This window comes from Sapajus apella, unplaced genomic scaffold, assembly GCF_009761245.1.
Source record: "Sapajus apella isolate SASKATOON/1434 unplaced genomic scaffold, GSC_monkey_1.0 scaffold44, whole genome shotgun sequence".
NCBI classification, from domain to species: domain Eukaryota; kingdom Metazoa; phylum Chordata; class Mammalia; order Primates; family Cebidae; genus Sapajus; species Sapajus apella.
Window position 1 is genome coordinate 6,896,451 of NW_022436984.1, and position 25,342 is coordinate 6,921,792.

Here is a 25,342-nt window from a genome sequence, read left to right on the forward strand (position 1 = left end):
AGCACTTCGGGAGGCCAGGAGTTGAGGTCAGGAGTTCAACTCATGTGAGCCTGGCCAACATCTCTACCACAAATACAAAAATTAGCCTGACGTGGTGGCAGGTGCCTGTAATCCCAGCTGCTAGGGAGGCTGAGGCAGGTGAATCGCTTGAACTTGGGAGGAAGAGGTTGCAGTGAGCAAGATCACACTACCGCACTCCAGCCTGGGTGAAAGAGTGAGAGTTAGTCTCAAAAAAAAAAAAAAAAAAAAAAAAAAAAAAACCAGTAGCATGAATAGAGCAACATGCTTCCATTTTGTTGAGGCAAACATATAGGTTACAAAGCATTTTTCTTGTTGCAGAAATTTATATTAGGATTCTCTATGATCTTTTTTGAATAAATAGACCAAGAGTTTTTAATATAATGCCACTGATCAAATATGCTGCTTCTCGCTTCATTATCTTTATTTCCTACAAAGCATAGAAAGAAAGGTTAATGTAAAAACTGATTATCTATACCCATTAGAATAGTTGTGGAGCTATTAGAATAAATGTGGAACAATCAGAGTTCTCCTACATTACGTGTAGGAATCTAATTTCTACAGCCACTTTAGAAAACAATTGTTCAAAAGTTAAATATAACCCTACCCCATGACCCAGGCATCCTTTTCCCGGGTATTTGCTCAAAAAAGGTAAAAGCATGTGTTTACCCAAAGACTTATGAATATAGAGATGTTTATAGAAACCTTATTCACAATGGCCCAAATGGAAATCCCCCAGAATGCTCATCAGAAGGAGAATGAGTAAACAAAGTATGGTGCATTCATCCAATGGCATCCTACCCAGCAATAAAGAGGAGAGAACTGCTGATACACACAATAACTTGGGTGAATCTCAAAACTATTAGGCCTAGAGGAAGAAGCCCCTAAGCACAAAAGGAATGAGAGGGAATGAGTTGGGGATGGAAATGCCTATCCCTGGACTGGGGTGGTCCCAAGGATGTGGGTACATTTGTCAGAACTCATTGAGCTGACTCTTAAATAGATGAATTTATTTTATGGACCTTATACTTCATTAAAGCTAGAAAAACATACTAAAGAAAAAGTGAGAACCTACTTTAATTGAAGCAAAGTCACATCACGTGTGTTTTATGTTTTAGGGTCAGTCCCCGGAAACATTTTAATTCTGGGTGAACGGTCATTATAATAACTTGTTTTTATTTGATAGAAGGAAGTGGTAAGGTGCTCTCTTATTTCTCTTTTATTTGTCCTGTGAATAGTACAGAAGCCAGTTAATTGGTTGATTGGGTTCTATGAGAAAAATGAAATGTGGTATTACTGTACTTGAACCAGACAGCGGGGCATGTAGACAGATGGCCACAGTCTCCATATTCACTTCTTCCTGGAATCTTTCATATTTTGGCAGCAATTATAATTATTTGCAAGAAGTGCCACAAAATGCCAAATTCTGAGAAATCAAAGAAGGTTTTATTCCTTAGCATTCTTCAGTGCTAATAACTTCAATCCTCACAGACACAGCAGAAGAGGGGCTAGTGGAGTGCATTAGGAATAATGAGCTTTGACTAGGGGTAAACGTGGTAATCAGCAGCCCTGGGGAAAGTTCTGCCCGGCGTTCATGTGGTCAAGGGGGGGTCATTAATTGTCTTACATCCTGACAGACTTTTTAAAAACTCATTATTGGTTATGTATACCACTTTTAGTTGCGCATATGCTATGATTATATACATTTTTTAAAATCCAGGCTACCTTAAACCTCTTTGTTACAGCTGCTGAATAAGTCATTTAAACTAGGTTTTTGCTCTTGCTGTTCTTCTGTTCAAAAGTTCTTCTTCCTCTGACTCCCCCATATTCTCCCCTATTGTGAAATTTACCATAAGTAAATTTACAAATATGCTTCTTTTATACACAAGTTTTATTTTAAACTTTATGATATTCTTTGTCTAAACATACATGACCCCTAAAGTTGATACTATTATTTTGACAGATAATTATATTTGGTGACAATTCTTATGTTACATTGGTTTAGACTTATAAAACAATATAATAGTTTATGTTTACAATACAGTTTGTTTCTTTGAACAAACATTTCTCTTTGGGGGCAAAGACCATGCTAAAACCCTTTAAATTTTTTTCTATAACGTGTAATACGGGAGCTTGTATAAATAGATCAAGTGTTGCTCAAGATATACTTAATAAGTGTTTTTGAAGTATTTTCAATCTTTATCATCACCAAAACATAATCAAGTAAGTTATTATTTGCTACAGAAGTTTCACTTTTCCTCTTCCATTTAATTTCATTTGATGTTTAAAAGTTCCATTTCTTGACCAGGTATAATGGCTTGCGCCTATAATCCCAACACTTTGGGAGGCTGAGGTAGGTGAATCACTTGAGGTCAGGAGTTCAAGACCAGACTGTCCAACATGGTGAAACCACATCTCTACTAAAAATACGAAAATTAGCTGAACATGGTGGCGAGTGCCTGTAATCCCAGCTACTCAGGAGGCTGATGCATGACAATCACTTGAATCAGGGAGGCAGAGATTGCCCCGAGATAGCGCCACTGCACTCCAGCATGGGTGACCGGGTAAAACTCTGTCTCAAAAAAAAAAAAGTTCCACTTCTTTACTAAAGTGCAAAGCCTTTCAAAATGTTTTATTTTTAAAAAATTTAAAAAGTTGTCATGTACTTAAAATTATGTATTATAAATGACGTAAAGTAGTGCACCTTTACATGTAAGAGAAATGTCTTAACTTTCTGATATGTGGTTTACTTAGTCTTTTAAAAATTTTACATTGGTTTTTAGATATCAACGAATGCTTGGAGGACAAGAGTGTTTGCCAGAGAGGAGACTGCATTAATACTGCGGGGTCCTATGATTGTACTTGTCCGGATGGATTCCAGCTAGATGACAATAAAGCATGTCAAGGTATTTCTCACTCTTTTTATCCCCAGACATTATTTACGTAATTCTTCAATTCTGCCATGCTTCCTGACGATAGTCTGTGGTTTTGCCAAGTGATTTATATGTAAATAATCTATGTCAATTTTATTACTAAAATACCTGTCTTGGGTCTGCATCAAGTGCAGGAGGGTGTTGCTTTGTCCAGCATGCTGTCAGCTGAAACTCATACAGGTCAGAGCCATGTCCTCACTCTGAGTACTTCCATGCTGAGATCATCTGTACTTTGCTCTTCCTTCTGTGCCATAACCTTGGTACTGGATTCAAAATTATCTTACAGCTTTTTTATGTCTTTTATGGGCATATTTTATTTTGTCTCATAGGTGATATTGAACTGTCTTTTTCTGACTCTCTGTTTTTATCCAGTATCCCACATTGCTTTTTTTGTTTTTGTTTGTTTGTTTTTTGAGATGGAGTCTTGCTCTGTCACCCAGGCTGGAGTGCAGTGGCTTAGTCTTGGCTCACTGCAACCTTTACCTCCCAGGTTCAAGTGAGTCTCCGGCCTCAGCCTCCCAAGTAGCTGGGATTACAGGCACCCACTACCACGTCCAGTTAATTTTAGTAAAGATGGGGTTTCACCATCTTGGCCAGGCTGGTCTAGAACTGTCAAAATCATGAGAAAGGGAATTTTATATTTTTTCAAAGTGCTGCCATACCACTTAATTGTTACATTTATAGCCAAAAGAAAGAAGACAGTGAAGTTAAGCACCCCATTGAGTCATTTCGATACCATGGCTAAAAAAATTAAATGTTCTATATTCTGTATCCCAAAATTGACTTGCCCTAAAAGCTTTCCTATATTTACCAGTGTTAGTAAACCCACATCTATATTTTCCCACTGAAAATTCACACTTATATTTACCTTTATATCTATTTATTTCTGATACCTGACAAATACTATTTTTTCTTATTGTTTCTCTACCATTATAGAACTGTGTAGTGTATCCCAAAGCACAAATAAATAAAAAAATTGTTAGAGTTACCTTTTATCCACTATTACTGAATATGTATGGCTTTTTAAAAATAATGCCATAAGTTATATCTCCTCTCACATGTTCCAAATAACAGTATTCTTGTAGGATAAGATGGTGTCTACTCTCTAAGTTATGGCACTGGAATTATATTGTACATCTGTATTACCAGTCACACCCAGCCATGTGTCAGAGATAGGAAAAACATAAAACTTTGAACACAAGGTTTTTAAAAATTAATTCCTTTGCTGATTCCAAGATTTAAATATACACCTTCCTGTACTTGATGTGAACCCAAGACAGATATTTTAAAAACTGCAAGATTTCTCATTTGAGATCTTGTATTTATTCACCATCCTGATGCAATAAGGTGAAATTCAGTTTTTTTAATGCAGAAATTAAATGTGCTTAGATTTAATGCAATAGAGAAGGAACATTTGAATTATAAATATATATGAGAATATTTGCATTTTGGGACAGTTACCTTTTAACCAAATGAATCTTGATTTATATGAAAATGCGAAGACACACACACACACACACACACACACGCACACGCACACGCACACGCACACGGAAAAGACCAAACCCTGAATCTTGTTTTTATTGTAGGCTTTTTGGCTTATAAGTATATTTTCTAATTCTTCTCATCACAATTTCTTTTGGCGAAATACAGGCAAAACCAAATCTTAATATAAATGGACCAAGATTTCATATTACATAAATTTAGCTTCTAGAGTTAAATCACACAGAACTAATTTAGTTATCTGATTCATTAATTGCACTATTCTATTCTCTCAGTATGCTAAATGTGTATCTGTGGTTTGATATCACCCCTCAAATATGTGATTACTCCAAACACATGGGGTTTTGTTGACTCAATAATTATTAAATTGACTTCATTCTCTGTCACATTTATTCCTCTTTTCCAGAATAAGTTAATATGTCTGAAAAATGTAAATCTAAATAAATGAGAAGCATTTCTGAAGTAGGCCTTAATACTGTTTACAGAATAGTGTCTGTGAATCTCTTTTATCCCCCACCATCTCCTGTTAAAAGCTGTATATGATGGCGTGTATACTCACGTCGTTTTGAATTATCTCTTTTCACTCTGTCACTGGAGGCAGTTTTGTGATCTTTCACTCTGCCTGAAGTTAGTAGCCTACTTTTCTCTAATCCCTTGATCATGTCAGCATTCTGTAGAAAGGTGTAGATTTCAGAGTTTGTTTAAAATCTGAAAATATAATTGATGGCAATGCTAATAACCATGGACATGTTTGAATAACAGTGTGTGATAAACTTTAAACTTTACCTAATGTTCTGAAAATACTTCTGTATTCAGTAAAGCATTTTCAGTTGGAAGCATGTTTAAGATTTTCTTTCCCACACAAAACTGATGATCATATACAGACAATATGGAAATTCCATGTTAATAGTCTCTTTAGAAATGTGGCAGGATACATTTGAGATTCAAAATGCAGTTCAGTTTCATGTTTTGATTTATGCATGCCAAGTTATGAATTTCTGTGGAATCGCGGACCCATGAAAGAAACCCAACTTAAATAGTCTGGCTTTCAGCTCGAAGTTACTAGCAGCATAGTTCAGAAATGCCTCAATAAGTACAATCCAAATTGAATGCATATGTTTCCCTAGTTCCAAATATTCATGTTGTTCTTTCTTAGCAGTTTCCTGGAAAAAAAAAAAGTCTAGGAATTCATCTTCAGTTCCTTTCATCAAACTTTTTAGACAATTACTTGTTAATCAGTGACTTTATTGATGCAGAAACTTTGTGCACATTATTCCCTAGGCAAAGTTGCAAAGCATGTAGTATTTAAAGGACCACACCGAGGCATAGGATAAAATAAGAAGGGTAAGAAGAGGGGTGTCAGGTAGTGCTAGGGTTTAATAAGATGGATATAGGTCCTGTGCTTGATCCCCAGGCCAGTGTAACTTCATACCGGTAGCCTTCTTCCTCAGATAGAGGTTTATTGGGCAGCAGGTTGGAAATAAAGAATGGATCTGAGGACTAAAAGGAGGTCAAAATTCAAGAAAGATGGTCAATCTAAGGTAGTATCAATAGGTGGAAAACAGACAATATCAAAGATTTTTATAAAAGAAGTAAAGAATTTCACAGAATAAAATCATATTGAGAAATATGTAAGTAGAAAACGATTCATTGACCTTCCTTGAAATATCCAAAAATTAGTGACAGTAACAAGAATAGAATTGTTAAGAGAGTATGAGTAATTCCTGCTTGATTTCTTATTTTGATTCAGCAATGGGCAGGCCAAATAATGTGAATTATGTGGCAGATAGAAGGGCAAAGAGTTCAGGATTAATAAAGGAAGATGGTTAAATCAATAATTGTTAGATTTTCTGTTGCACAGGAAGATCAGCAAGTCAAAAAGAAGAGCCTCAGGAGATGCTGGCTGTAGGGAAAGAGATGACTTTATTGAGGACCACTGGGTCAGTGGCCAACCATGTTCTAGCAGCCAATAGGAAGAACATATAATCTGTACCTTTTCCCTATTCTTATTAAGATTTGCAGTATTCATGTGGGTTCTTGTATGGAAGACCTCTTTTGTAACTGATAAAGGGAGGGCCTACAAGATAAGAAAATGACTTTAGTAGAGCTATGCCACCTGAATGCTGCTGCTAAGGACATGTAATCATTTTTATGATCCCAATTAACTAAAAGAACCTTCACCAGTCACCATTCAGTTAGTAGAGAAGGAAAATAACTGAGAAATCTTGTGGGGGACAAACATTCATATGACCCTGTCAATGTACTCAATAGGCATTGGGAACTCAGAGCTTTTCAATTGAGATAGCTTCTCAGGGAGCCATCAGTGTCATGATGGACATAGCTGAATAAACCAACAATTAGGCAGTTGCGTATCAGAACCATTGAGAATAGGTGAACCTTTCTCTAGGTGCCTTATGTTGTCGTTTTGGGTACTGTTAGCCAATATAATTAGAACTGGTTTCAAAGAGCATTTTCCTTACAGTCCATGTGTTATCAATGCTTGGAAGTACCCCATGACCCTGGCCATGGGGAGCACAATTACTCACAGTGAGGACAAACTGAGCATAAATTGGACAACACAAGTTTATGGCATGATCTGCCCATGAGCCTTTATAATAGTAGTTACTGCTTGTTGACCCTTTGTTGCGTGGTAGGCACTGTATTAAGCTGTCATTCACTGACTTCATCATTGGAAAGCCATGCAAATATGAATTTCCATGGTCTAAAAGGCCTTCTTGGCCAGGCATGGTGGCTCACCTCTGTAATTGCAGCACTTTGGAAGGCCAAGGAGGATCACTTGAAGGCAGGAGTTCAAGACCAGCCTAGGCATCATAGTGAGACCCCATCTCTGCAAAAAAATTTTAAAAATTAGGCAGGCATGGGACCAGTACCTTAGTGCCAGCTTCTTGAGAAGCTGAAGAGAGAGGATTACTTGTGCCCAGGAGTTTGAGACTGCAGTGAGCTGGGATCTTGCACGGCACTGCAGCCTGGGCAACAGTGAGACCCTGTCTCTAAAATAAATAAATTAGGCCTTCTTTTACTTGTATTTTATTTCTATTACCCATTTCCAGTGAGTTATAGGTTGGAGTCTATTTCATTTACATTTTCACCAGACATTTGCGAAGTGCTGTTTATGAGCCAAATACTATAAATAAAACGTGTCTAGCCTTGCCCTTAAGAAGCCTACATCCTAGGGATGGATAGGCAGGAACATAGCAAGGTACTACAGACTCTTAACAACTGTGTGCATGGCAATGGGAGAGAACAAAGGAGGACGCAGCATTCTCACCAGTGGAGAGCATCTCTCAGAGTTACGGAGTATTCCTCAAGCCGCTATATGTCTAAGATAAGGGTAGTTTTGGGTTGAACCTATGAAATTGCTTTTTTTGCAGGTCAAAAATGGTTGAACATTGGGTATTTCCTTGGTCAACCTAAATAGTTTCTCTCTCATAATTCAGCTTGTCCTGTGGTCTATGGACAAATGATATAGTTGGGCCACTAAATAAATGTCCAGCCATATCATAATACATTTCTTTATCATCTGTTCTATAGAGGTATATGAAAAAACCAATGTTTTTCAAGTTTTTAAGACTCTCTTTTAAATTACAGATATTAATGAATGTGAACATCCAGGGCTCTGTGGTCCTCAAGGGGAGTGCCTAAACACAGAGGGCTCTTTTCACTGTGTCTGCCAGCAGGGTTTCTCAATCTCTGCAGATGGCCATACATGTGAAGGTAAGATAAACCATATGAAATCATATTGTTGTGTGATAAAGAAGAGAGGAGATTGCTTTCACTTATAAAAAGACTTGAAGACACTAAGAGGTACTCCATAATTCACAGCCTCAAAGCATGTATATGCATCAAAGTAACCCACACCTGAAAGCATAGCTCAGGGGTTGCTGGGATTTATAAATGGGATAACCTAAGGTTATGATGATAAAAACATTCACAGATGGCTCCACAACTGGTACTAAATTAATGAGTCCAAATGTGCAGGGACTGATAGGAGGCATGAGGGAGACATGAAGGAAAACTGTGGCAACTTCCCTTTCACCCGAGACTGTCCCTGCTTTGATTGTGCTTCCTGTAGATTGTCTTGATCATTCTGTTTATAAAAAATGTCTTGGCCGGGTGCAGTGGCTCACACCTGTAATCCCAGCACTTTGGGAGACCGAGGCAGGCAGATCACGAGGTCAAGAGATCAAGACTATTCTGGCCAACATGGTGAAACCCCATCTCTACTAAAAAATACAAAAATCAGCTGGGCATAGTGGCATGTGTCCATAGTCCCAGCTACTCAGGAGGCTGAGGCAGGAGAATCACTTGAACCTGGGAGGCAGAGGTTGCAGTGAGCTCAGATCACGCCACTGCACTCCAGCCTGGCAACAGAGCGAGACTCTGCCCAATTAAAAAAAAAAAAAAGTCTTGTGGCCAGGAGCAGCGGCTCACACCTTTAATCCCAGCACTTTGGGAGGCTGAGGCCAGGAGTTTGAGACCAGCCTGGCCAACATGGTGAAACTGTCTCTACTAAATATGCAAAAATTAGCTGGGTGTGGTGGTGGGTGCCTGCAATCCCAGCTACTCAGGCAGGAGAATCACTGGAACCCAGGAGATGGAGGTTGCAGTGAGCTGAGATTGCGCCATTGCACTCCAACCTGGGTGACAAGAGCAAGACTCTGTTTCAAAAAAAAAAGAAGTCTTGCTTGATTCTTCTGTGTCACTGTGAACAGATCTTCTAGAATTCTTCCTCTAATATCCTTATTTCCAAAGCAGTGTATTTATTTACTGTCTGTATTTATTATCTCCTAAAAGCTAATTAAGCTGTAAGATGTTAAGATAATGCTGTTGGCTTCCTACTTGAAACCTCTGTATGTTTGCAAGGATACAGCACTGGTTATTTTCATAAGATTTGTGTTCTTGATGACCTGTTATAGCTTGCTAAATGGAGGAGTAATTTACTGAACCATTTTTAAAGTAAACTGAAAAGATTCCTATCATCATAATTTCAGTTGATCTCTTTTGAGAATCTAGTTATCGAAACTCAGCTATATTTTAAAGAAGTAAATTGCAAAAGTTTTGTTCTGGGTCTAAGATAGTGCCCAGATTCTTTGCTCTAAAAAATAGTGCAACAGGAAGTGTCTGCTCATTGCTAGTACCACAGTGGAACCAAGCTGAGTGCCAGCAACCAGGTTCATCTGAAACTAATTATTATATTGGGAGGAATAAACTGATCTTATAAAAAGCAGGAGATTGTTGAAGTTACCCTCCTGCTGAGCAGACAAAACATGGACGCCAGATTTGACTTGAATTGGGAGAGAGAGAGTTCAGGGTAACAGATTGAGGGGTTTGGAAGGGATAGGAAGTTGGGAAATGGAGGAAAGCATCATAATAATGTGAGTGATGAGAGATTTACAAGAAATCCATGCTTCAGTGGTTCAAGTTTTATGTTAATTTTATATTTAGAACTTTGAGACCAGAGCTTTTAGAAAAGACGCTCTGTGAATGCAAATGTTCTTTTGCAGAGATTACAGTATTCCCCACTTGAGGGATAAGGTGCAGGCCCATCCAAATCACTGAGAAACAGATTTGCAGAATTTCCAGAAAGATGCAGGTTTGCTTTGTTGCTTAGCTCTAAATCACGCCTGGTAAAGGCATGAAAAATGGTCCCTAGTATAACAGCTGATGGTTGTGCCATGCAAAATTATATTCAGAAAAAAAAAAATGTAAGTGACCTCAAGTGCTCACTAGTCAAAACTGTTGTTCCAAAAGAATATACCAAATATAAATATGTTCACATTTGTTTTACCTTTTGTAGTTACTCATTTTTATTGAATTCTGTGCTTTTTTAACATGGATTCTACAACTTGAGAGTTTCATAATCACTGTAATTTAGTTGCAGCTCTCATTTTGTTGGTCGTTTACTTGGCAAAGACTTGAATTTAAAAATGTGATTTTAGAAAACTTGTATTGCTTTATAAATTACTGTACTCATTGAGTATACCCTTTTTGAGACTTGATCCATACTTCCTTGACTCCAGAAACCGGACAATTTTCTAAGTAATGAAACCCAAGTTAGAATATTATGTTGGTATTATGCATGGTAGTATAACTAGAAATCTCTGTAATTATTATGCATGTTATTCTCTTTCTGAAATAAGTTCTGCATGGATTTTATTTTTTATGGGCTTAATCCAATATTCTTAATTGGTCCAAAGTTTCCTTTGTTAGACTTAGTCTGAAACTTTCGGCAGTCGTGCTGTCCTGATTCTACCTCTGGCTATGCTGCGGACAGAGCCAGCTCATGTGATCAGGATTCGGCAGTGAGGCTGATGTGTTATTGAAATTTAGCAATGGAGCAGTGTTGCATAGAACTTGAATTAACACTGAGAAGTGGCTGGCACTCTTATGCCCATTTATTGACTTCCTTCTGAGCTCCTGTTTGAGGAGCTGAAGCCGTGTTGACACCAGGGCTGAGCTGCCCTGCTGTAAGCAGGGCTAAATAAGCCCCGCAAAGCTGAAGGAAGGAGGGCCCTTCCCTGATTTCCCGCAACTTGGAGAAGTGTCAACATCTGATCATAGTTAAGGAACCACAATGAAGAGGCAAACTCTGTAAACATGAATTGCCTTAAGTGTAGTATGACAGGTTCTATAGAAATAAAAATGGCACCACTGACTCCTTCCCTTCCCTTACATGTGTAGGATGAGTATTTCTAATCTGAAAATCCAAAATCTAAAGCACTCCAAATTCTAAAAGTGTGAGTGCAGATGTGATGCTCAAAGGAAATGCTCATTGAGCATTTCAGATTTTAGATTTTTGGATTAGGGAAGTTCAACAGGTAAGAATAATGCACACATTCCAAAATTACCACAACCCCCACCAAAAAAAAAAATCCCAAATCTGAAATACTGCTAGCCCTAAGCATTTTGGATCAGGGATACTCAATCTGTATATAGTACTCTGGGATACATACCTGGGGGAGGAAAGGAGAAATACCGTGGTTCTCCCATGTAAGATAAAAGATGGTGTAATTCCAAGTTCAAGTAAAGTGAGAAGTAGATGGTAGGTGAGCGGCTATTTGTCATTTATTCATTCACATAACCAATATTAACTGAGTTTCTATCTGGCTCCAGGCCCTCTTCCGAGGGCAAAACACAGTTCTTGCCTACATGAAGCCTACTTTCCACTAGGGGAATTGGGGATAAATAAGCCAATAGTATGTATAGGATACATTAAGTGTTTATAACATAGCATAGTTACCCTTTATGGGTATGAATAAGTGCAGAATGTAACATGCCATATATAATATAATACACAGGTTACGTTTTTCAGATCCCAGACTTGGATGTCAGGAAATTGCAGGGTAGCAGGACCCTTTTGGTTGACTTCTTCTGCTACATTTCCCTTTTATCTCAGTTACAGTTCATCTCCTCTTCCCACCTTCTTTTCACTCTATAGCCAAAGCTTTTATCTTGTGTATTAAAACAAAGGAAATGTTTTCTTTCACTCAGCTCATTGTTTTATGTTCCATTTGACCATATCCATTTGTTTAACAAAAAATCACAATTCTTTTGCCTTTTTACTTTTGCCCTTTTTTATTGTGGAATTTTAATTCACCTGAAAAATACTCATCATCAAGCCGGGATGACATAGCAAGACCCTGTCTCTACAAAATTTTTTTTTTAAATTGGCTGGGGCCGGGCACGGTGGCTCATCCCTGTAATCCCAGCACTTTGGGAGGCCGAGGTAGGTGGATCACCTGAGGTCAGGAGTGTGAGACCACCCTGGCCAGCATGGTGAAACCTCATCTCTACTAAAAATACCAAAATTAGCTGGGCATGGTGGCGGGCGCCTGTATTCCTAGCTACTTAAGAGGCTGAGGCATGAGCATCACTTGAACCTAGGAGGCAGAGGTTGCAGTGAGTCAAGAGATCACACCACTGCACTCCAGCCTGGGTGACAAGAGTGAGACTTTGTCTCAAAAAAAAAAAAATCCTTATGATTGCATTCATAAACTGACTTGAGATTTGGTTTCTTCATCTGAATGTCCATGACAGAAAATTAGGGAAACTTGTGGTAATCATATTCCTTGGGGTCACCACGTCTGTCCCCCTGCCCATCGGGAAAAACCCCCTGGTCTCTGACTTTGTGTTACATCTTTTCCATGCCTCTTTTCTTGCTGCACTCAACCAGAAACAACCATGCTCTTCCGGTCACGTGCTCAGGCTGAGCAAGGGCTTGTGTGACTGCAGTGGAATCCGGCATATCACTCATCTCAAGGCTTCCTGTGTACTCCATCCAGTTCACATGATAGAGTGGCCATGTTCATCTAGCAGGGACCCCAAGGAGCCCAGCCACACAGAGGTAGCACCAGCAGCTTATAGGACCTGGGCACCTCTCCCTCCAGTGCTGGCCAGGCTTGGTTAGCCATGGCCAAGTAGGCCTCCAAACCGTGGCCAGAATCACTCCCTGATGTCCTGTCTTTTAGAAAAAGCATCCTCATTCATTCTTTCATTTGATGGATATTTATTAAGTGTCTACCTGTATGCCATCCACTGTTCTAAGTACTGGGGTCTTGTCAGTGAAGAACAACGAAAGATCCCCACTTACTTGGAGGCAATAAACTAATAGATAGCTAAGATATTAGAAAGTGTGATAAAGGTCGGGCACAGTGGCTCATCCCCATATCCCAGCACTTTGGGAGGCTGAGGTAGGCAGATCACTTGAGGTCAGGAATTTGAGGCCAGCCTGGCCAACATGGTAAAACCCCGTCTCTACTAAAAATACAAAAATGAGCTGGTTTTGGTGGTACATGCCTGTAATTCCAGCTGCTCAGGAGGCTGAGGCACGTGAATCGCTTGACCCTGGGAGGTGGAGGTTGCAGTGAGCCGAGATTGCGCCACTGCACTCCAGCCTGGGTGACAAAGTAAGACTCCATCTCAAAAAGAAAGTGTGTTAAACTGTGGAAAAAAAAAAAAAAGAAAGAATGAAAAGGTAGAGCACAATATGAGGGACCTGAAGGGTAGAGCAAGAAGTGGGAAGCTGCTTTGATGCTAAATGGGGTGCTCAGAATCAGCTATTCTGCTGCTGTAAGTGAAAGAAATACTAAAAATTTCTGTCTGAGTGAAGAAATGAAGCCATATTAAGTGCTTGTCATGTTCAGACTGGTCTTCTACTGCCTAAATGATAAAAGCCCATCAATAGATAGGTAAGAGGGCATGAGATGGCAGCTGAGGACTTTCTTCCAACTGTCAACATGATTTCTGTTGTCCAGACAAAAATAAAAAATCAGACAAAGTACAACACAAGAGTTGTAAACACTTAATGTAAACTATGGCCTTTGGATGATAATGATGTAAGGGTTTGTCAGTCATAACAACAGTACTGGTCTGGTGCAGGAGACTGACAGTGGGAAAGGCTGGGGGCCAGTGTGAGGGAAACAGGATATAAATGGAAACTCTCTGTGTAATCTTGTTGGGAACCTAAAACTGCTCTTAAAATCTCTTTTAAAACTCAGACATATTTTTGGCATTACCCTTTTTTTTATTGGAAAGGAAAAATGAAAACCTTTCATTTTATTAATAATTCTGTATTCCACTCCTATATTTTCCTCTCTTGGATGATGATGGTGATATTATTTCTCACTTTTCAAAATAATACCCTGGACTGAGTATGGGATCAGCAGCTTCTGCTCCTAGTTTTCAAAAACAATTCTACTATTGATTGAAAAATTGAGCACTGCAAGATTGGAAGGGGACTTCTTGTAACATCTAGCCTGAACTCTTGACTCACACAGTATTTTACCCAAAGTATTCAAGAGTCAAGTCCTATTGCTAAACATTGATAGAGACTCTAATCCCATAACCCTCTCGGGTACTTACTATAAACCACTCCTTGCTTACACATTCATCTGAAATGAAAACTGGTAAAAAATTGCCAGTTTGTTGAAGTATACTGACAATAGTGTATCACAACTGAGAGATGATGAATCCAAACTCTCAGGCTAATTTTGTATTCATTGGGAACCAGAAAACACAATAAAGGTAACATTGTCAAATCAAAAAAGTAACAAATTGGGAGCAGGTTTGTTTTCACAAAAAGTTTTAGATACTTTTTTCTATGAACAAGGAAGAATGAAAGCATAAAGCCATGATTGATAGTGCTCCAAGGCAGTTGGTGGTTTTGTGGCATGGGTATAGAACTCTCTATCACCGAAGAGAAAATATTTTTGAAAATGATTTAGCCAAGTAGGACACTGAAGAGTTCTGACACAGTAATATATTACATCTGGTGTGCTTAGCCCAAAGATTTTTAGGTTTTTAGGAGTTTGCAGGTCTGAAACGGAAAAATCTACTAAGAGATTATGATTTTAATATTTCTTAATAGAGAGAATTATAACAATAGCATCCACTCTCTTCCATGTGTAAAAAGAAAAAGGATCATACAACATTCTAGGTAAAGAAAGAAAGTGGCTTCCAGCTATAAAGGCTACTGTTCACACACACTCTTCCTGTGAATGTCCTTCTGCAGAAGTGAGTGAAAATGGGTGTTTAAATCATTAGGGAAAGAGCTGAGGAAATTTTTCTGGAATGAGCTGCTTCTGGACTTGGAATGCAGATTTTCCATGCGTTGCTTGATTGTCTTCCATATATCAACATTCGTATAAAGAAATTCATAACAGTAGCAGAAAATTTGAGAGCTTTTCCTAAGCCTTTTTTTTTTTATCACTGCCGACCTTTTGAAACCCCATAGCTATGGAAATCATCTATTCATAGAAGGAGAAGTAAACAGTTTCCATGAAGCCAAAAAATAGGCACAAGACTGCCAAAAATTGAAGTCTGTGACCAGGCTAGCTGACCCTGTGTACCTTATACCGACACCCACTCATTCTCTGGGCACTGGGCGTCCTGCCTCTATTTTGGTGACTCCCTTGATGTTACAACAACCTCAGTCCTTTTTAGATCATGGAAGGTTATTGTAAGCGGTGTTCTTGTACATGAGAACTAAACTGTAATGCTTCATACATATATTCCAGAAACAGTTGCTTTTTAGACATGTGATCAAATATTAAATGGCTATCTTGGTCTCCTAGTGTCAGTGGACTGGAGATAAATTGTATATCTGATTGCATGATTTTATTAAAACAGTAGCAATAATTATGTATAATAGCATTCACTGAGTTCTTATTACAAGGCAGGCAGTATGTTAAGTGCATTGCACCTGTCTTCTCATTTAATCTTCACAACAAACCTTTAAGTAGGTTGAGTATTAATTGGTACGATTTTGGCTGCAATAAACATCTTAGAGTGAGGAAACTTATACGAATGAGAAGTATAGTACAAGATTGTTACCTCTTGGCTCCTATAGGTCCCTATTTAAATGCTATTTCTTTAGTAAACCAGTTTCTGTCTTTTCCCAGATTCACTCACCCTGTAATGAATGAATGAATTCACTTCCTGTTCTCTTTTTTGCTTTTTTCTCTTTACCAACTTATTCTACTTCTTTATCTTGTTTAGTGTTCCTTGTCACACTCCACTGCTAGACCTTAAGACCATTGACACAGGAATTTGTTTTCTGTATTTTTTACAGTTCTGTATGCCTTTGGGAATACAGATGCTACTCAATTTATGAAAGGGTTATGCCTCTTAAACCTATCATAAGTGGAAAGTCAAAAATACATCAAATACACCTAACCTACCGAACATTATAGTTTAGCCTAGCCTGCTTAAACATGCTCAGAACACTTACACTAGCCTATAGTTAGGGAAAATCATCTAGTACAAAACAAACTAATTTTATAATAACGTGTTGAATATCTCATGTAATTTATTGCACTGAAAGTGAACAACAGAAAGGTTGTATGGGAACCAGAAGTACAGTTTCTACTGAATGCGCATTGCACTTCTACTGTCATAAAGTAAAAGAATTGACCACGCACAATGACTCATGCAGGTAATCCCAGCACTTTGGGAGGCCGAGGCAGGCATATCACCTGAGGTGAAGAGTTCAAGACCATCCTGACCAACATGGTGAAACCCTGTCTCTACTAAAAATACAAAAAAAGAGCCAGATGTGGTAGCACACTCCTGTAGTCAAGCTACTTGGGAAGCTGAGGCAGGAGAATCACATGAGCCCAGGAGGCCAAGGTTACAGTGAGCCAAGGTCACACTATTGTACTCCAGCCAGGGTGATAGAGCAAGACTCCATCCCAAAACAAACAAACAAACAAAAAATCCCAAGTGGAACTGTCCTAAGTTGGAGACCATCTGTAATTAGTTGGGGCACAATAAGTATTGTGAATGAATAAAAGAAGGAAGGGAGAGTCTGTAGCTCATCATGGACTGCTAGGAAACATTCTTAATAAGATTACTCCAAACTGAACATGATGTTCACTTCTGTGAAGCCTTCCCTATTTTTTGAAGTCTTAATTCTCTGATGCACACCCTGCATAACTACTGGGTGTTGATAGTGGTGAAGAAGTTTGGCTGTTGAGTTTGGCTACGTGGGCTTGAACTCTTATTCCAGCACTTCCAAGCTGTGTGAACTTGGTAAGTTACTAAACCTTGAGTGCTTCAGTTCCCGCTCTGTATAATAATAATAGCAATGTGTGTTGGCAAGTATCTGCAGAGAATGGAGTAGCCCATAGAACACAGTCAATGAATGTGAGCTATTGTTACTATTTTAGCACTTCTTATACTAGTACCTTAGTTACAGTAGTCCTCCCTTATCTGCAGTTTTACTTCATGTGGCTTTAGTTACCCATGATCAACCACAGCCCAAAAATATTGCAGTATTTTGAGAGAGACCACAATCACATAACTTTTGTTACAGTATGTTGTTATAATTGTCCTGTTTTATTGTTTCTATTAATTCTTCCTGTGCCTAATTTATACATTAAACTTTATCATAGGTATGTATGTATGTATAGGAAAAATAAAGATAGTATATATATGGTTCAGTACCATTTGCAGTTCCAGGCACCCACTGGGGATTTTGGAACATATCCTCCACGAATAAAAAGAAATGACTGTATTGTCATTGGTTTCTTTACTATGTGAGCAACTAAAAGGAGGGAAACATTTAACAACTATTTTATTTTTATATTGTCAGTGCTTACAATATATATAACATGCAGATTAAATAAGTATTTGTGAAGGAAATTGTATGATATTTCCAAGTTCATGTCCTGATATTGATGAATTACCATATTCTATTTTTTAACCTCAAATTTATTTTAAATCACATAGAACATAGTATAGTAACTCACTTATACATAATTTGCTTTAATTCTTCTTCCTTTGTTTTCCTCAAGAGTTTCATATGACTCTTTCCCATTCACCCACGAAGTAGTTCCAGCTTCAAGTCATTCCCTGTAATCAAGTGCTAGTAAGCTGTCAGCCAGCACTGATACTTGTTTGCATTTGAGCATTGGAGCTGTTATTTCTAGAGGTACATGGTCTATTTTCTGTGGTTTTATAAATGATCTTTCTTGGCCTCTTATTTGAATATAGAAAGAGAAAAATTAGAATAGTGAAAAAAGTGAGAATTTTTTGGCTGATTTTATGTTGCCTCTGGGGCCTAAGTGTCAAAAAGATGAATCTGGGGTTTGATATATTTGGCCTGTGTTTAGGGCTTTCTCCCCGTCCTCACTGGCAGCACCTCTTAGTGTGAGAAAAGCTATATGAAAAGAGAACGTGCACAGCATGGATCTAAATTTAGAAGACACTTAGTTTTCTTAATCCCAGGTATAGATGTGTAAAACTATTACATCAATTCAGAGGCAATCCAATGGTTATATGTATTTATGTAAAGACAAAGTAATAGAGCACTTTGAAAACTTAGAACAGTGTAAAACAAAATGTATATTTCACATTTATCTTTTGTGAGTAATTAGAAGAAATTTGCAAATGAAGTTAAGATTTTATTTTCATATCTAAAGAACTTTTTCTGAACATCATGGAATTTATTTATAATGGAGTTAAAACACCCCACTTTTTAGGACAGTTCCTTATATCATACTAAACTGTAATTCTTTACCTACAGGAGTAGAAAAGTAAATTTTGGGGGCTTTCTTCTTTTTTTCTCTCAGAAATTTTAGGAGGTTCTTTTCTATAACAAATTCAAATCCTCCTCTTACACTTTTTCTGTTTTATACACTGTCAGCCCATGGTGGAAAGAAATAGGAATAAAATGTCTTTGAATTTATAAATATACTTTGATTCTCTTTTTCTGTAAAGAATCACAGATGACTTATAGTGTTTATGGTTTTTGCTTTTGTTTAAAAAATGTGTTGTGTGTTTTGTTAAATATGTACTACTTTTCAGTCTAATTCAGAATATTGCTTTACAATGTCCCAGATACCCAGTTTTGAATTTTCATGTATAATATCAAGGTTGTATTGTAATTGAACAAACATCTGGCACACACAATGGCTTCCTCACGCAGCACCCCTCAATTCCACCCGTTTTCTCCATTCATGGAGTTGGAAGATGCATGCCCAGCGCAAACTGCATGTTTTCAAACTTGTTAATGACACTAATGCCCTTTCCAGATACAAAACCTAAGCTTTGTGAGCTCCCTCAATCAGGAAACTGTTTGGAACAAACCACTTTCCCCATTTTCTTGGTCATTCACTGAATGAGCTTGTCAATATAGTTCAAACGGTAAATGCTGGCATACTTGGATTAAAAAAAAAAATCTAAACTGAATTCTGTCATGAGGATTTTCATCCTTGACCTTATTTGGGATAATAAAGAGAGAATCACCTTCTATACATTTACCCTGCTTCTTTGTCTTCAAGGCCTATTGGAAATGAGAATGAGGGATGTAATTTATTTATTTATTTATTTATTTATTTATTTTGAGACAGAGTCTGACTCTGTCACTCAGGCTGGAGTGCAGTGGTGCAGTCTCAGCTCATTGCTGCCTCCACCCCGTGTTCAATTCTCCTGCCTCAGCCTCCCCAGTAGCTGGGATTATAAGCACACGCTACCATGCCTGGCTAATTTTTGTATTTTTTTTTTATGAGAGAGAGGCTTTACCATGTTGTCTAGGCTGGTCTCAAACTCCTGACTTCAGGTGATCTGCCCACCTTGGCCTCCTAAAGTGCTGGTATTAAAGGTGTGAGCCATAGCACCTGGCCAATATAATTTAAATACTTTAAAAATTCTTAGGACTCTTGGGTATTCAAAAAAAAATCAAAATGTTTAAAAATGAATTTTATATTTTACCCTTATGTAAAAAAAAATTACTGTTTATTTTTAAACGTTTGAAAGGGCATGTGGAGTAGGGAAAGGGGCCTGGGAGCCCACTCTCAGTGGTTCAGATAGACTCTGGGGAAGGAATGAGTCCAGTGAGGGCCCCGGAGACCTGGACTGATCCAGACCCATTGTCTCCTTATGAATGCTTTACAGTAAACTATGACCCATATTTTGTACATGAAATATGTCCTACTTCTATCTTCCATCATTTTTTAAAACATTCATAATTCCAAAGCCTGATATCTTAGAATTATTATTAGGATTTCATTCTGTTCTGGATACATAGCAATGCTGTTATAATTCTAAGAAAATGATTTTTTAAATTCCGTTATAATTATCCATCACCTTCTGTAAGACTAAAGAACAGTATTCACTGGAGACAGAAGATTCAAATAAGTCTTCTGTCATCTACAAATGGAGTTGAGTTTTTAAGGAAAGCTATATTAAATTACATATGTTTCTTATTTTTGCTTATATTCCTATTCATTTTGCAGTTGGAGAAAAATAAGTTCCATGTATTAGAATGTCTTACAATAAGCAGATAGGAAGTGGTGGTCAACATTACTACTCAGAGTGCCTTAATATTTCAGTCTAATATATGTGCCACAGTACCTCTAACCCATGGGAAATAGAGAAGCTAAATTAGCTTTTGAAATGCTAAGACGGCCTTTGGCCAGGAAATGCAGCAATATGAATTATCTCTTTTTTTTTTCAGTAAATGTTTAAATTTGTGTTTAAAATGCATGTAGAAAAGTGCCTAAACCTTAAGGTAACCGCTTGGCAAGCATTTATAAAGTGTGCATACCTGGTAACCAGCTCCCTGAACCTTCCTTGAACTTCCTCATGATATTCTCCACCCTCATTATCCTCAGTATTGGGAATACTCATACTTATCACTCTCCTGACGTCATTACTGTAGATTCATTCTGCCTGGTGTATTAACCCATTCTCACACTACTATGAAGAAATACCGGAGACTGGGTAATTTATAAATATAAAAGGTTTAATTGACTAACAGTCCATTGCTGGGGGGCCTCAGGAAACTTACAGTCATGGTGGAAGGCAAAGGAGAAGCAGTGACCTTCTTCACAGGGTGGCAAGGTGGAGTGAGTGCAAGCAGGGGAAATGCCAGGCACTTATAAAACCATCAGATCTCATGAGACTCACTGTCATGAGAACAGCATTGGGGAAACCAGCCCCATGATGCACTTGCCTCCACCTGGTCTTGACTCATGGGGATTACAATTCAAGGTGAGGTTTTTGGATAGGGACACAGCCAAACCATATCACCTGGTTTTGAACATTAGCTGCATGTAATCATAATATGTACACCTTTGTGTCTGGCTTCTTTCTTTCAACATTATATTTGTAAGGGTCATCTGTCTTGTCATAGGTAGTAGTCCATTTATTTTCGTTGCTACATAGTATTTCATTGTATACTGTATTAATGTGTCCATTTTACTATTGATGGTCATTTGGCTTGCTTCCTATTTGAGGCTGTTATGAATAAACTTCCTGTGAATATTCTTGAACATGTCTTTTAGTGGGCATAATCACTAGTTCCAGTTGGATATCACTATGAAGTGTAATTGCTGGGTCACAGAATATATATATGTTTCACTGCATATATATGGCCAGTTTTTCAGAGTACCAGTTTATATAGCTACCAGCAAAGGGTGAGAGTCTCAGATCCACATTATCATCAATAATTGGTATTGTCATTCCTCTTAAGGTTTAGCCATACTGAGTAAAGGTATCTCATTATGGTCTCAATTTGTGTTTCCCTGGTGAAGATATATTTTTAACAACTTGTCATGCCCTTATTGGCTCTTTGGATATTGTTTCTATTATCTAATTCTGCATCACAAACTTCTTCAAACTGAAGTGCTCAAAACAACTATTTTAATGGCAACTTCAGGTGAACTCAAGTTGTTAATTTTAATGAAGTCCGGTTTTTTAATTATCTTATTTCAGATCAGTATTTTTTCCGTCCAGAATCTTTGCAAACCCTAAAGTCATTAAGGTACTGTTTTTTCGTCTTCTAAAAGCTTTATTCTTTTACATGTTAAATTTGGATTTGTAAGGCCCCTGAAGCTTTTTGCATATGGTGAGAAACAGGGGTCAAAATTTCTTCATTTCCTAAATGGACGTCAAATTAGGTCATCACTATTTATTGAAAAGAGTGCCTTTTTCCCACTAATGTAAAATGTTTTTGTTAACCATGGGGTCAAATATGTATGAATATATTTCTGCACTATTCATATTATTTAATAGTATTATCTGTCTTTTTTACCAATCGTACATTGTCTTAGTTACAGTAGCTTTATTATGAATTTTAATGTTTTGTGCTGTCAATTCTAAATTCTTCAATTCTGTTCTTGAGATTGTCACAGCTATTCTTGGTCCTTTTTATTTCTATATAAATTTTATAACTAGGTGATCAGTTTTTACAAAACTGCTGGGATTTTGATTGGAATTGCATTTAATCAATATATCAATTTGGGGAGATTTGACATTTTACAGTATTGAGTCATCTAATCTGTGAATACAACACATCCCTCTATTAGGGTTTCTTTCATTTGTCTTAGTGTTTTGTTGGAGATTTTTGTATAAAGCCTTGCACAGCTTATTTAAGACTTATTCCTAGGCCTTTAATATTTGTATGTGATGGTGAATGGTATTAAAATTTTTTTACACTTTTAATTGTTTACTAGTATATAGAGCTAAATTTAATTATTGTACATTGAACTTGTATCCATGACCTTGCTAAATCTACTAATTAAATCTTGTTAATTCTAGCAATTTATATGCAGATTCCTTTGTATCTCCTACATACACAATTATGTTGTATAAGTAATGCTAGTTTTATTACTTCTCTTCTGATAAGCATACTTTTATTTCCTTTTCATGTCTTACTGTACTGTCCAGGACCTCTACTGCAATGTTGACTAGAAGTGGTAACAGCTTGCTTGTCTCTTTCCTGATATATCAGCAGGGAAGACATTTAATATGATGCTTTCCACAAGTTTTTTTTTTCTTAATAGATATTCTTTATCATATAAATAAATCCCCTTTGATATCTGGTTTGCTAATGTTCTTTATCATGCATGGTTTTGAATTTTAACAGATGACTTTTCTGCATCTATTGAAATAATTATATTATTTTCATCTTTATTCTGTTAATGTGGTAAAATACGTCGACTGGATTTTAAAACAAGATAAAAGTTTGTTTTCCTTATAGCAGTCTAAGCTTCAGTAATCTGGGGCTGACAATACAGGTCTATAATACAGGGACCCAGACAATATCTATTTTGTTGCTTTGCTCTTCTGGACTCATATTTTCTCTATCATGGTCTAGGATGGTAGCTATACACCCACCATCACGTGCATATTCCAACCATATATTTTTTTTTTAGTGAAAATACTCTCACATTGTTATAATAAACCCAAAGGGCATGATATAGCATCCTTCTTATATATCACTGGGATAAAATTACTAATATTTTGTCTAGAATGTTCACATTTGTGTTCATGAGAGAGATTAATCTTTAATTTTTCTTCTTGTTAATGTCCTTATGAAGTTGTGAAGTCAAGATCATTAGAGTCTCATAAAATGCGTTTGGAAGCATCCCCTCACTCTGTTTTTTGGAAAAGTTTATTTAGGATTGATATTGTTACTTCTTCCTAAAATTCCTTGAAGAATTCACAAGTAAGGTCGTTTGTGCCGGGCATGTTTTTTTTGCTTTGTTTTGTTTTTGTGCCTATGTGTTATAAAGGTTTTTAAATTGCAGTTAAGATTTCATTAACAGTTAAAATAATATTCAGGCTTTTGACTTTTCATGTCAGTTTCACTAAGTTTTGCTTTTCAAGGAATTTATCCATTTTAGGTAAAATTGCACATTTATTTGCACAGTTATTTATCTCTTCTCTGTATAATATGTAGTGATGTCTTTTTTAAAATTTTAGTAATTTGTGCTTCTGTTTTGCTCTTGATCAGTTTTCCTAGGGTTATTAGTCTTCAGAGAAACAACTTTTGTTGATTTTTTTCTATTTTTCTTTTCTATTTTATTAATTTTTGCTTTTATATTTATTATTTTTTCTATATTATTTTTTATATTTACACTTTGGGGTTTAAATTGTCTTTATTTCTAGCTACTTGAAGTAGATCTTTATGTAATTAGATTTTCAATCTTCTAATATTTGTATTTATAGTTGTATATTTCCTTCTAAGAATGGCTTTATCTGCATCCATAAGTTTTGATATGTTATATTTTGTTATTTACACAAAATATTTCTAAAGTTCATTTTAATTTTTTTTCTTTGACCAGTGAATTATTTAGAAGTGTTTTGCTTAATATCCAGATGTTCGAGTATTTTCTGGTTAGCTTTTTGTTACTGATTTCTACCTTTTAAAACCACTATGGCCAGAGAATATACTCTAAGTGACTTCAATCCTTGAAATTTGTTATGGAACAGAATATTATCAATTTTAGTAAATAGTTCTTGTCTGCTTGAAAACAATGTGTATTATGCAGTTGAACCTATATGTCAATTAGGGCCAGTTTGTAAATTGTGTTGTTAAAATCATTTATATCCCTACTGATTTTTTGTCTGCTTACTATGTAAATGTCTGAGGACTATATTATGATCTCCCATTATTATTATGGGGATTTATCTGCTTCTTATTTTTATTTATATATTTTATGAAAATGTAATTAAATATAGAATTGTTGTATCTTCCCAGCATAGTCACCTTTTCCTCTCTTTGAAATGTCTTTTTTTTTCTGTGCCAATGCATCTTGCCTCCGAGCCTATTTTTGTCTTTTATTAGTAAAGCTACATGTGCTTTTTTCCTCTTTTTCCACCTTTCCATATTCACATATTGAAAGATTTTTCTCTTGTAAGCAGCATATAGTTGTTTTCTAATACAGGCTGACAATCCTTGTCTTTTAATTAAAGCATTTGGTCAATATACATTTAATATAATGAATGGTATTTAGGGGTTTAAATCTATGGTTTACCTTTTGTTTTTATTTTATCTGTTCTTTGTTCCTTTTTCATTCCTTTCTTTTCTTTGCCTTATTTTGGAGTATTTATTTTTTATTTTACGATCCCCCCACCACTTTGTTTCCGTATGATTTTTAACTGAACAGTGTATGAAAGGAAATACAATGCACCAAAAATTAAGATAAGTTTGGAATCTCAAATATATTTACCCAAGATCTACTTTCACATCATAAAAAGTGAAATTATATACAAAGTTATTTGTATACAGTAAAAAAGTCCATCATAAGATAAAAAGCATTTTTCACTGGCAATTTACCATTTGTATTTGAGGAAGTGATTCGGTCCAAAGTGTTTTTACTTTTCATTCAGTACAATATCTGAATTAATGTTCAGCACATTTTACTTTTGGGCAGAGTCTCCAGACTTTTATAAGTGGAACAAATATAACTTTGTATGTAGGAAAACTCAGTTATATTAAAAAGCGTTTTAAAGGGTTTTATGTGTATTTTTTTGTTTTGAGGGTTTTGGTTTACATTTGCTTGTTTGTAATAGTAATTGTTGAGAATTGCAGTGACCTCCTAACTTAAATATGTGTGTACTATTAATTATTATCAGTAGCA

At 36.7% G+C, this 25,342-nt stretch overlaps 1 protein-coding gene across 12 annotated transcripts in view; it reads left to right on the top strand.

Moving 5' to 3' along the window:
* Positions 1-25,342, top strand: part of LTBP1 (latent transforming growth factor beta binding protein 1) — a 461,690-nt gene that overhangs the window by 367,874 nt on the left and 68,474 nt on the right. For all 12 annotated transcript variants that reach the window (XM_032239266.1, XM_032239268.1, XM_032239267.1 and 9 more), the window contains 2 exons: positions 2,802-2,924; positions 8,064-8,189. In XM_032239266.1, coding sequence (XP_032095157.1) covers positions 2,802-2,924; positions 8,064-8,189 — 249 coding nt within the window. The remainder of the gene's footprint in view (positions 1-2,801; positions 2,925-8,063; positions 8,190-25,342) is intronic.